Source organism: Rattus norvegicus, chromosome 14 (assembly GCF_021556685.1).
Source record: "Rattus norvegicus strain SHRSP/BbbUtx chromosome 14, alternate assembly SHRSP_T2T, whole genome shotgun sequence".
Taxonomy (NCBI): Eukaryota; Metazoa; Chordata; class Mammalia; order Rodentia; family Muridae; genus Rattus; species Rattus norvegicus.
In genome coordinates this window covers 79,143,461-79,156,918 of record NC_141547.1, presented here as the reverse complement: position 1 = coordinate 79,156,918, position 13,458 = coordinate 79,143,461, and the positions used below count along the sequence as shown (strand labels likewise).

At 51.5% G+C, this 13,458-nt stretch overlaps 1 protein-coding gene across 14 annotated transcripts in view; it reads right to left on the bottom strand.

The window, feature by feature from the left end:
• Positions 1-13,458, bottom strand: part of Sorcs2 (sortilin-related VPS10 domain containing receptor 2) — a 363,891-nt gene that overhangs the window by 24,979 nt on the left and 325,454 nt on the right. For all 14 annotated transcript variants that reach the window (XM_087583136.1, XM_087583146.1, NM_001107225.2 and 11 more), the window contains 5 exon segments: positions 9,730-9,876; positions 6,920-7,022; positions 5,542-5,618; positions 3,409-3,500; positions 2,361-2,468 (listed from right to left, as the gene is read on the bottom strand). In XM_087583136.1, the coding sequence (XP_087439262.1) occupies positions 2,361-2,468; positions 3,409-3,500; positions 5,542-5,618; positions 6,920-7,022; positions 9,730-9,876 (527 nt within the window).

Here is a 13,458-nt window from a genome sequence, read left to right as displayed (position 1 = left end):
CCGACCTCTGCAATCCCCTTTCTGCCAGGAGTAGGCTCTCAGGTGAGCAGGTTCCCTGACTTCTTGGCTGCCACAGACTCTTCCATAGCCTACCTACCAGGCTTGCACTTGTTTTGCGTGAGCAGGAGACATGTCCCATAATACCTGGTGTTTCCTTGCCTTTCTGCTGGCCTGCCTCTGCCTACCATGTGGGATTGGCTCCAGGCTGTTTACCCTGGGCTGGCACTCCAAAGAGAGAAGTCATTGTAAGGCTTGGACAGTGGATTTTGGGTCATGGGACAGTGCAATGCATCCCACTGAGCAGAGGGAGGCCAGCCACAGAGGAAGCACCACAATGCATGGAGGCTAAGCGTGCTCAACTTGGTCATCTGGTCAGCATCCCACACTGACTTCGACTCCTCCCATCAACTGCTCTGCAGACCTGCCGTTCCTCTTGTCTGGGCCCCATTGTCACCGTGACAGACAGCTGGAAAGGGGGTTCCCACATTTCTGTCCATCTCTTTAGGACTCACCGCATCCTGTGAGGAATGCCTGCAGATGATCCCAGATTTCAGAAGGGGAGCAGACTAAGGAAGGTCCCCACCCAGGGTGGTCCCTGGGGCTGGCAGCTCACATCTGTGAGGCTTGGTTTGGGACATAACCAATTAGCCTGAGTGTGATAGCCTAGCATCTCCTGGATGGGAACACCCTATACTCTGTGTTCTGAGCTCAAGCAGAGAAGCAGGCTGGTCCAGCTAACCCCCTCTCTGTATGTCAGGTCCCATCTGTAAAGAAAGCCCAGACCTCAGCTCCTACTGTGAGCATCTCTCATCTAGTTCAATGGTCCTAGCAGGAGAGGCCAAAGGGCCACTACTTGGCAGAGAGCAGGAAATGTGGGCCACGCCTTAGAGTGTATTGCTGGCTCCGCCCTAGGGATGGCTTGCAGCCCTGCTAGGCTGAAAGCCCTCATAGTACAGCCCAGGGCTAGGACCCTCTGTCCTGTGCTGTGCTGGGGGAGAGAACTGTGGGCAGCGCTGTGAACAATGTCCTGACAAGGTGACTAGTCAGCTTAGATGTGACCTTTGGGTGGATGAAGACAAAGGTACCGTATGGGTGGGGCTCTGTCCTAGGCTCAGACAGAAAAGTTTTTCATTCTGCCAGCCTCTGTCCCTTCTGAGGCACGTGGCTGATCTCCATGTCCACTGAAATTGGAAGCTGTTTGAAGATGCAGCTTTGTGAAAGGCTCCGTAGGAACCTTGTGGCGCTGTTTAAAAACTTGAAACATGAATGCACGCCTGCCTGTGAACTTTGTAGCTTTCTCTGGATGAAAGGGATGCATTTGGGACCAGACCCGGATCTGAAGACTTTGGCTGCACAAAGCACTGATGTCCCAAAGCAGCTACAAAATGCAGACTACAAGATGAAGTGAGGCGGAGGAGGGGAGGGGACGTGCTCAGGGCAGAAAGAGCCCCCATGGTGGGGCCTGGCTGGGGAACCTGAGGCTTGGGAACCCTGCCAGCTTGCTGGAGCTCTGAGAGCCCTATCAAGGCTGTCACCTTTGTTGCTAGTCCTTGCTTTGCAGGTTCAGCCATGCAAACTGTTCAACCTACTTGCAAAGAGGCCAAGGGACCAGGCTGAGTGTGCCTTAGCTCAGGTTGTAGTCAGACCAGGGGCGCCAGACTTCCTCACCTGCTTCTCTTGACAAGTACCAAGCATCATATCCCTGACCTGCTGTCTCAAAACACAGCCTTCATGCCAACAGTCCACATGCCTCCCCGGGGTCTTGGGAGGTCACAGCATCATGAAGGACCTGACCAGAGGGAGACTGGGACCAGCTCACTCTTCCATGCTGGAGCTCAGCTCTTCTGGGATACCCATACTACCTATGTCCTGCAATAGGGCTTGCTCTGGCTTTCTGCTAGCCACCGAGGAAGGAGGCTGTGAGCCCAGCACCACCGTGGGCTTTCTCACTACAGCCTGGCTGTGCGGGAAGAACTCCATCTGCTCCTGGGGGATCGTGGGCATTCTGTACAGATTCCAGGGGGCTGTGGATACTCTGTGGGGCACTGAGATGCTCTGTGGGGGCTCTGTACGGATCATGGATGCTCCATGAGACTCTGAAAGCTCCCTGGGGCCCAAGTGGGGAGAGACATGCAGGCCACATCACCTCCCCAGCTTTCTTCCTGGCAATCACTGGCCAGTGCAGGCAGCAGATGCACCTGCTGGCCAGGGTGAGAGGAGCAGCCACTGGCCTGGTAGCAGGAAGGAGAGGCCCAGTCTGAGCCCACCTCAGAGACCAGGCACAGCCATCCTTGGGGGTGGCTCTAACCTGGGTCTTCCTCACACCTGCCCGTTTCACCCATGTCCCGGCACACACTCACGTCATGACCAGCGTTTCATCCCCTGGTTCGCTCAGCAGCCCATCCACGAACACTGAGGTGCTGGTGAAGTTGTGTGTACTCCAAGTGTGGCCCTCGTCCACGCTGAACCTGGGAAAGGCCACCAGTGTCCACAGAGTGGCATGGTCTTACCCCCAGGCCTGACTCCTATCACCAGAGACCAGCTCTAGGACATCCCAACACCTAGGCCACAGCTGAACCACAGTCTCTCACCTTTCTCTCTCTCCCTCTCCCTCACCCTCTCCCTCACCCTCTCCCTCTCTGTCTCTCTCTGTCTCTCTCTGCCTCTCTCTGTCTCTCTGTCTCTGTCTCTGTCTCTGTCTCTGTCTCTGTCTCTCTCTCTCTCTCTCTCTCTCTCTCTCTCTCTCTCTCTCTCTCTCGTGAGACCACAGCAGATACCTACCAACCAGGTGTCATCCCTGACTAGCAATGTGGTGGACTGTTACCCTAGACATACTGTTGTACCACACAGGCACTGTGCCCGATGAATAGCAGGGACAGCCGAGCCTTAGAAATATCCAGTAATAGCATGCAAGGCTTGATCCCAGCTCAGGGTTCCTCTGTCGGTGACACGTTAACATTACAGTGATACCACCTCCCAGGACACACAGCTCTTTTTCAGACTAAAGCAACACCACCTGCCTAGAAGTTTCCTAGCTTTGTCTCCTAAAGACCAGTGTCACCCTGCCCTCGATCTGTCGATGGGTCCTTCAGCTATCTGAAGCTTCAGTTGAGCCATCTCTTATCTGGGCATCCACTGGCTTCCTTGTCTGTACTCCTGGTTCCATCCCTCTACTAACAGCTTCTTGCTGATACTTAGGGTGTCTCTCTGGACTCCTGAGCCCCCAGCCCTCCTCCAAGTTACCCTGACTAGGCTATGTACTCCTTTTTTCATCCTGAGGGCAGCATGGTCCATCTTTGGGCATCTCAGAGGTCTGGGAGGCCACCCCAGTGTTAGGCTCCCAGGGAACTGTCATGGTTTACTGTGTGCCCTGGGCCCCCATGTCCACCCTCTGGCCCATGCTCTCACTTGAGGGTCTTCAGGGGGATGGAGGTGTCCTTGATGGCAGCAATGACACCACCGTGGTCCAGGTACAGGACATGGTGCTCTTCCTCAAAGACCTGTGGGGTGACATACACTCTCAGGCAAGACCCTGACAAGGCTGGGGAGCCTGGTCAGGGAGAGATACTAGCTCTCTAACACCCCCATGTCCACTCCTGACTTAGCACATGAGGAATGAGTGGGGTTTGGCCGAGAGTGGCAATTTCTCCACCCCGAGGGACGAAGGAAATGGTGATGTGTACACGCCCCGAACTGCCATAGAGATCCAGGTCAGCAAATGGTGCAGAGTGGAAGACGTCCTGACTCTAAGAAACTAGGCCCAACAGTAAGCTGGTTGGAGGCAATGTCTGAGAAACTGCCAAGAAAGTCTCTGACTGGGTCCACTTTGTGGTTCTCAGCACCTTAAGCATTCCCTGGGGTGCTGGGCTGAGGGGACACAAACCTATCCCTGGCTCAGCTTTTCTGTTACTTCAGAGTCCTAGCGGGGTTTTAGAATTCTGTTGGTGAGATCCTTGGCCATTCCAGGAAGCCCAGGGTCTTTTGTTATCTAGGTTTTGAGACAGATCTTGAACTTGTATAAGAATCTCCTTTTCCTGCTTCCCAGAAGCTGGTGTTACAGATGAGCATCACCAGGCCTGCCTTAAAGCTTGTGTCACTCACTCTGCAGGAAAATGTATGTCACTCTACACTCTGACCCACCTCCGTCTATCAACGCCTCTTTGGCCAGGTAGGAAACACCACAGCAGCCCCAGAGGCCCCACTGGTCTGGAGCTGTTGATAACTCAGTCCTCCAGCAGCACAGTCTTCCTCCCCCACCATAGCTGCCTACAACCACAATATGCATCTGTTTCTTTCTGATACACACATGCATGTACACACATGCATGTGCATGCACACACATGCACACAGGTGATGCCCTTCAGGCATCTCACCTGTGAGTCTGGCTGTCCCTGGCAGGGAACCTTGCCCTCTAACACTGATCCTGAGGTCTCCAAGGTAAGCCTAAGCAGGCTGCTTCACAAAAGTGGTCCCTTAAATGTCTATAAAATGAGGAAGCCCTTCGGTACTGCCATCAGTGAAGGTGGACAGACGGTGACCTTTAAGAACCTCAGAGAGGCTTCACTGACTTCGGTGAAATAGAAATATTTAATGCAATAAATCTCTTCTGCCCTTTGCAGATGCCTTGCTCGTTGCACCTTATTAAGGGAGCAGCAGCCTTACACCTTGACGCAGGTGAGCTCAGTGTACAGGGATGAGTGTTTGGTGCCTCCCATGACCAGGCATTGCGGAGATGTCCTGGGAACAGGACTGGTCTGCAAGACACCTGGCTCAGGTCATCTTCTCAAGTGTCAGATCACCCCTAGACCAACTGAGCTAGGACTCCACTCCTCCCAGAGAGGTAGTCAGTGTCTGTTTCACAGGGCAGGGCCATCTTGAGCGATGCATGGGGTAGAAGCCTGCAATGTCTATGTGTCATGGGCTCTGTGGGGCCTGCCAGACCTGTCAGTGTCCCCACTCTTCTTGTGCTACAGGCTGATGACAGCCAGCATTCTTCTAACCGGCAGCTCTGACATCCATGTGCAGCTGTGAGTGGGAGTGGCCCAGGGTCCAGCTGTTGAGGGCATGGCTCCCACAGGAAGTCTTTCCTCGATTCCTTTCCCTCCTTTGTCATCTTGGGCCACATTTCTTCCTTGCAGCAACACACGGGATGTCCCCCCAGGATCCTAAACCTGCCCTCTCACATCCTCTTCTTTATTTGTGTGTTCACCATCACTCTCTCTCTTGGCCTGAAGGAGCTCAAAGTCAAGGAGGAAGTAGCCATGTGGCCTTCAGTTCCTTTTCTCAGGTATCCTGAGACACACGTGGCTATGAGGTGCAATGCCCAGCAGAAGGCACAAAGCTTTGGGCAGATGGCTCCACCCCCAACTGGCCCCACCTCCTGGACAGGCTCTAGCCCTCAGCAGAGGCCTGAAGTGATAAGGCTGATTGCCAGGTGCACACATCTGGTTCAGGCATCTAGGGAGCCCCTGTGAAAGAAGGGGTACAGAACAGATGGAGTCCTGGGGGGCTGAAGAACTCCAGGTACCTTTGTCACCTTACCTGTCTCCAGGTGTGCCCGCAGTCAGATGTGATGTACATTTCCTCTTTATACTCCACCAACTGTGAGCCCAGGTTACCTGACCAATAGAAAAGGCTGTGTTGCTCTAAGGCCAGGCAGATCCCCCAACCAAGGGCTGAAAGTTCCCAGAAAAGGAAACTGTGTCGAGGCCTATATTTTTACTATAGTCACCTACAGCAGGCCCCTGTCTGCCTTCCTTTTCAGACAGTGGCCTGGTGTGGCTGTGGGGCTTGAGCTGGTCCCCTCTGGGAAGAAAGAGCTCAACCCAGATGAGCCCAGTGCAGGGCTCCGGCCTCAGCTACAAGGTGGACAGACTCAGGTGCTACTTGAGAGTAAAATATGTGAAGATGAACCAGGTTCAGGACTAAGGCTATGAGCTATCTGGGGCAGCATGGGGTTGTGGTCCCTGAGACATGTGAGGGCTGCATGTATGTTTGGGGACTAAGTGCCCCAGAGGCCAAAGAGCAGGGGAAGGCCAGGGTATATCTGGGCAAAAGGTAAGCACAGAGTGGGTGCACATTCAGTTCCTATGGAGGGCATAGTCACCATGTGAGAAAGGTGAAACAGGTATCAGGGGATAAACCCTAGCCTGGGTCATCTCTAGGCAGACAGTATCCCATCCAAGATGTAGGCCAGTGCAGCCCAGCCCAGAGAAGCTACCCCATGTAAGATCTACAGAAGGGATGGAGACTTCCAGTAAGGAGCATAGCCATGTAGGCTCACAAGATGAGGCACATATGGCTTCGCCAACTGGACCTGGTTTCCCCAGAATCCCACCATGGCCTATAGCACAGAAGCTTCCTGATGAGTCAGCTGGTTGCCATCAGGATGGTTGCATTGGGTTAAACTGTCATCTACCTGCTTGCCTCCTTCTCCATCCATCTATCCTTTCAACTTCCCATCTACCTACAAATCCATCCATCCATCCATCCATCCTCCCACCCACCATTTTACCCATCACCACCTCCATCCATTTATCCACCCCTCCATTTGCCCATTCACCCACCAACTCACCCACCCTCCCACACACTCATCCATCTATTTGCCTATCTACCCACTCATTCTCCCACACATTTATGCATCTACCCACTCACCCTCCCACATACTCATGCATCCACTCACTCATTTATCTACTCACTCATCTGCCCTCCCATCTATCTGCCCATCCATCCATGTACTTATCTACCCACCTATTTAGCCCCTCCCTCCACCAATGTCACTTTCACCCTTAAGATTTCCAAGGGAGTCACACCTCCTTAGAGTAGATGACATTACCTCTAACGGACACAGCATGGCCCCAGTTCCCACCCATGAGATAGTAGATTCCCTCAGGCTGTAAAAGCTACTGTAGCCACCCACCTGCACCCATGATGAGGCCAGGGGCAGTGTCCTTGGTGTGTACCGTGCCTGACACATAGGGGTTGTCTGCCCAGCGCAGGTGCAGGTGCAGGTGGCAGTCCGGCTGGGGAGGAAAGAAGGAAGAATGGTCGGCATGTGAGAGTGACTGAGGAAAACCAGTTCTGTGGCCACACATGTCCCCTAGCCTTTGTCAGTGAAAGCTGGGTAGGAATGACTTGGAAGAATGAACAGACAGTGGGAAGCTGTGTTCAACTGGCTGCTGGATTATGGGGACATAGGGTGAAGATGACTTCAGCAGGAACTCCCTGGGATCTAGGGAACAGAGGAGTGGAGTGTAAACAAGCCAGGTACTGTTTGCTGGAGAACAGAGACCAGAGATCTAAGAGAGGGCTTCGGGGGGGGGGGGCTGCATCTTCTTCTACAAGGGAGGGACTTGTGACCTGGATTCTCCTCAGGATGGGCTTACCTACATGGATACCACATGGATAGCTGGGTCAAAGAATGTGTGTGATCCCTGGGGTCTGTGCAACCCCAGCTCTAATTCATTTATCCATCCATTGATTCATTCCCTTATCCAGAATCTTTACTGGGCACTTTGGCTTGAGGCCCCATTTCTTGGCTTCCAATAGTCCTGGCCTGTCAGGCCAGCCTACGCTCTGCATTGGTCAGAGGTACAAGCCCTCTGAAACTGCCCAGAGTGAGATCAGGCCATAGAGGTAAACAGGACCCCAAGGATCTTATACAGCAAGTCCAGGTAAGGTGTCTCGCAGATGAGTTATCCATTTCTGCTCCTCCCATATGTGGGAGCTGGCAGATCCTCTGCAGAACTGTCAAGCAAAATAAATCTTGCATCATTGGGTAGACATCAGGCAGCAGCTGAACCAACCTCAGCTCTGTCTAGAGGTACTACTGACATACTGGTCCTTCTGAATACATATGTTTCTGGGGGCTTTCATTAAGAATCCCAGACACTGGGATTGGGGATTTAGCTCAGTGGTAGAACGCTTGCCTAGCAAGCGCAAGGCCCTGGGTTCAGTCCCCAGCTCCTAAAAAAAGAAAAGAAAAGAAAAAAAAAAGAATCCCAGACACTAACATATTTAAATCCATTTCCCATTCATTCTGTTGGAAGAGATCTGATTAGGGCTGAAGAGATGGTGCATTGGGTAAAGTGCTTGGCATGGAGACTGGAGTTCAGTCCCTGGCATATGCATGGAAGGTATGCACGGTTGCATATATCTGAAGCCCTAGGGCTAGGGGTTGGGGGTGGAGGCAGGAAGATCCTAGGGCTTTGCTGGCTAGTCAGCCTAACCAACTGTTGACCCTCCAGGTTTAGTGAAGGGGCCCTGTCTCAAAAATAACGCTGAGAACAATAGAGGGAGACAGCCCATTAGCCTCCATTTTTGGCATGTGCTCATATAAATGTGCACTCATTTGTTATACAGAGGGAGGGGAGAGGGGAGAGAGAGGAGAGAGAGAGAGAGAGAGAGAGAGAGAGAGAGAGAGAGAGAGAGAGAGATCCAATTAAATGTTCCATTGTATAAGAGTATCTATGAGTATCTATTTCCCCATGGCTAGAGGGAGACATCCCCAGCCAAGCCAGTCAGAGAACTGAGAGCCAATCATGACAGCAGAGAAGTCCCACCAGTCTGTCCCTGGCTCAGGGACAATGTCAATACATGCATCAAGACCATGACAAAGACCCCAGATGTTCCTGGGTGGCGTGGCTCCAGGCAGACCTTACATCCCTGAATTCCCAGGAACCTTGCCACTACCATCTGAACCCTGAGTCACACATGGTTGAGAGAATTACACTGTAGGCTCTGAGGGCCTAGACTTGGTCACCTGTCAGTCTGTGTTGTTTTACCCTGAATGGAGGCCACAGCTGCTCAGGTGGGAGCCAGGGCTTTGCACTGTTGTTTGTTGCATCAATGGCCTACTGGCTCCCAGGTACTTTGCTTTGGTCTCCAGTGGACTCTCTGCCTGCCTGGGCCACTTGGCAGCTTTCTCATCTTTTGGGTCACGTGGACAGAAATCTCACGGAGGCTGCCTCCTTACTGAGCTGCGTCATTTCAGACAAGAACTTTCTCTTAGCTGAAAGTTGCTTTGGCAGATGAATGTGACTTCACGTCCCCAAAGATGATACAAAAACTAGCCTTTCATAGCAGCTCTGGACCCGAGAGGGTTTCTTTACAAATGGTGAGTGATTCATGCTTCATGCAGGTGGGCAGAGGTTGTGGGCCTTCCATATACAGTGGGGTCTGACGAGGAGGCCTGAGAATGGAGTGAAACAGAGAGCTTGGGACAGACAGACTCCATCCCTGCCCAGGGGAAGCTGTTCCTTGGGGCAGCTCATATTCAGTGGCCACCTAATGACTGTGGAAAATGCTGTCTTTGGTGGCACCTGTCACTCTTCCTCTGTCACTTGGCAGCCCTAAATGGCGTTCATCAATATACTGAAGTAGGCTTGGAAGTCCCTCTGCTCCTGCTACCCCTTGGTTCTCTGCTAGCAGCATGGGGTCACACCAGTACTAATCTGGTGGTGAACACAGAGTGAAGGACAGATACCAACTTAAGTCAGTGAGTCTCTGGCCTGGGGTCGTCTGGACAAGGGCCGTGGAGCTGAGAGTAAGTGAGGGACTAGGGTTTGGGGTAGTTTCTCACAGTTGTCCATGGACAAGAATGATGTCATGTTTCCCTGTGTATGTATCCCTATGCCTAGCAGAAACTGGCAGCTTGTGTGTCTCAAATGTATCCTGGCAGTGGCATCTGTGCCACTCTCTTGGAGGCATGTGACAGAGTAGATTACTTACTGGCTGGCAGTTGGTAGGCTTCCCATTCATGTCAGTGCTGGGTGGCCTCAGGTAATCCCAGTCACGGCCCTTGTTGTAGGTTATGACTGTTGTCACCTTGCCATCCACTTTCTGGTTTGCCAAGAAGACTCCCTTCACCCCTCTGACCTGAGGAGACACAAGAAAAACTGTAAACTTTGACATAGATCGCCGAGAGCAACAGTGGCCTGGCATTGCCCCCTACTGAGAACATGCATATGGCTCACCCTGGTTGCAGCCTGAAACATGGAGACTGACCCCAGGCTTAAATGGGAAAAGTTCTGTCTACTCCAGGGTATGGGTGATCTGTAGGACACTGAATTGTTTACCCAGGACCTTTGATCCTCAGATGCCAGGGAGGGTCCTGGTCCCCTGACTAGCCAGTGTATTAATGATGGAATTCCCCCTACACCACCCCTACTCTGGAGCCCAGGATCCCCTCAATTGCTGTGACTATTAGACCTTTTCGGGGAGGTCCTTTACCACAGCAAATACTTCTGGATTTTCTTAGGGCCCCATAGCTCAATCCCCCAATTAGACAATTCAAAGGTTCCTGTTTGTCCTGGCATGGATTGACAGGGTTCCTCTGACTTCTTTTCTTTCACAAGGGGTCTTACAAGGTCTCCAGCTGAGGCTGTAGCCTCTAAGGGTACCCACAGAGTTGATTCATAAGAAAATACAAAAGCCAGCCATGTTATCACCTTAAACCCAGTTCCTCCCAGGAACACTCTGTTCTTTGAGCCCTTATTGACAAAGACTTAAAGTCACATTCGTTGAGTGCCTCTAGGGGGGTATGACAGGTACAGAAATGTTCCCTTTCATCCAAGCCCCACAGCAGAGGGACATCTGCTATACACGTCTTGTATAGTATGCTGTTGCTGCCGAGCCTCCAGGGACTGGGGCTCAGACAACTGTGTATTTTACTCAGAACTCTAGAGCCAAGGATTATAATTAGACCGAAACAGTTAATAAGGACATCAGTGCTCTCTACACTGAGCTTAGCATGTACCATCTCATTTGAGTCTGAAAAGTCAGTTCAGTTAATCTCCATGTGCACGACTGCAGTGCAGGTGGACAGCCCACCAGAGATGTGCTGCTATGGATGTAGGGATAGAGCGAGGAATAGGTACGTAGTTGAATGGTGGTCTGGACGAACCATAGATGGAGAGATCTCCGTGGATGAATGAGTGAATGATGGATGGTTGGGTGGGTAGTAGGTTAGATGAACAGTTGGATGTGTGGATGGATGGTGGATGAGTGGATGGATGGTTGGGTGGACAGGTAGATGAATGGGTAGATGGACTAATATGTAGATGGGTGGGTGGATCATGGATGAATGGATGAATAAATTATAGATGGTTGGATAGGTAGATGAGGATGAGTAGACGAATGAGTGGAGAGGTAGATAAGTGGATGGGTGGAGGGTTGAATTGTGAATGAAAGGATGCGTTAAGGGATGAGTGAATAGATAGATGGGTGCCTGGGTAGATGAATGGGATTGATGGGTGGGTTATGGATGAACTGAATGGATAGATGAATGGGTAGATGGCAGGATAAGTAGGTGAATGGTGGACAGATGAATGAGTAGGTAAATGAGTGGATGAGTATATGGGGATAGGTGGTTAGTTGGGTAGATGAGAAGATGGATGATTGGATGGATGGATAGATGGATAGATGGATTAGTAGATAGAGCAATGGTATTTCTACTATCTATACATCACAAACACGGCTTCAAACAACACACTTCTCATCTACCACTGTGGTGTCCAGAGCTCTGACCCAAGTCTCTGACCTGTTGTCAGGAGTGCATCCTTATCTGGAGGCTGTCGGGAGAAATCTGATCCTCCGGTACAGGCTTTGGCTCCTGACTACCACCATAGCTTTCCTTTGTCTGGCTATAACTGCCTCCTGGTTCCACTTTCAAGGACCCTATAACTACCAGGGCTCTGTAGAGATGGTGCAACACTGTCTCTGGAGCAGCAGCCTCAAGCCTGCCTGTAGCCTTGACTCCCCTTTACCAGGCAGCGTGACACACAGAGGTGTGGGCTCTGGGGCTCAAGGAGATGATGGCTGGCTGGGTGGGCATATTCTGTTCAGCAAGTGCACCCTCTGACCTCCACAGACACACGTGGGTCTGTCATAAGGAACACATTCGCCTATCTGAAGGTCCCCGAAGTTCTCCTTTTATATACATCAGTATAAGTTAAAGAAAAAAATCTCAATTTCACCAACTCAAAGGCTGCAACTTGTATTAAATAGGTATAAATATAGAAACGGGCCTGTGAACTGAGAGAGTAAGAGCATCCTGAACCAACCTGGGGCCAAGTGTAGGTGTTGTGTAGGGCACTCCAGTAGAAAATGGAGAACAAGAAGGAAAAAAATGGAAGCCCCTCTGCCAAGTGACTTCATCATCCAGCAGAGAGCAGCCCCTGGTACCACAGACTGAAATGGCTGCTTGTGGTCAGGGGTCTGCTCTCTGACTGCCTTTCTCCTTCAGAATGAGTTCTGTAGAACCTGGGTCCACACCCTTCGGCTCTGCTTCCCTCTGTCTCTGCAGTCCACGCTGCTGTGTTTCTGCTGTTAGCACATTTTCAGGGACCTCGGTGAAGACAACAGCATTTGGCACATGACACCTCAGGACCAAGTTCTCAGCACAAAGAAGATTTATTTGCCCCAGAGGGATAAAGGGGAGAGAATAAGAGACAGAGACTGGAGATAGAAGATGAAGGAAGGGGAAGGAAGGAGATGGGGGAAGGGATATTTGTCCCAGAGAACAAAGAACTGCCTGTGGATAGAATGGAGACAGACGTGGCTACAGGAAAATGGCGGTCTGTAAAGGTAAAAGGGGAAGTCCCATGTTAGGATGAGATGTTTAATTTTAATTGGGCATGCTAATTAGGGCAGCCAAAGGGGGCTTTTGATTGCTAGACTTCAATATTCCCATACCTGGACCTTGGTAGTCAACCTCAGGAGGAGGAAGCAGTCAAATAAGGGACCTTGGTGACTAGCTTTAGGAATGTCATCTAACAGTGTCTAGCAAGGCAGAGAGAATGGGGGAGAAGGGCAAGGCTGCCAGAGCCATTTTGCCATGCTTGGGCCTCCTAGAGTCCCTTCATTCGGTGTCTCTCCTACCAACGTCATCAGGATTCGCTGCAATGGACTCTGCTCCCCACAGTTAGCTTGGCAGACACATCTCCACAAGCACTTCACGTGCCTCTTGTGCCACACAGTGTGACCACAGGATCCATGCAGTGAGGTGATCTGGCCTCTGATACCCTGTGACACCCTGAGCCCACTCCCTAACTCTAACAAAGCAACTCAGAAAAGATCTGTCAAAATCTAATAGGCCCGGAGGAAGCAACACAACCAGGGGCCTCACGGACCAAGCGGACCACCCTGCAACTCAACTGCAGAGAATCTGGACCTGCTGCTGGCTTCCCAGTGACCATGTGCAAGGGATTCATGTACCATCTGCCAAGACAAGCCCTTTCCACCCACCATCCCTAGTGCCAGAGGAGGTGGCACTGGATGCTTTGCTGGACTGGGCCTTATTTCCTAGAAAAGACATCTTCGAATCCTAAGAGGGCATTGCTATGGATGCCTCTTCATAGCCCAGAAACCAAGCCCAGAGAGGTTAAGTAACCTCCCAAAGACAACATAGCACAGCACAGCAAAGATACCTGAGCCTAGAGAAGAGCCCAGGTGATGGAG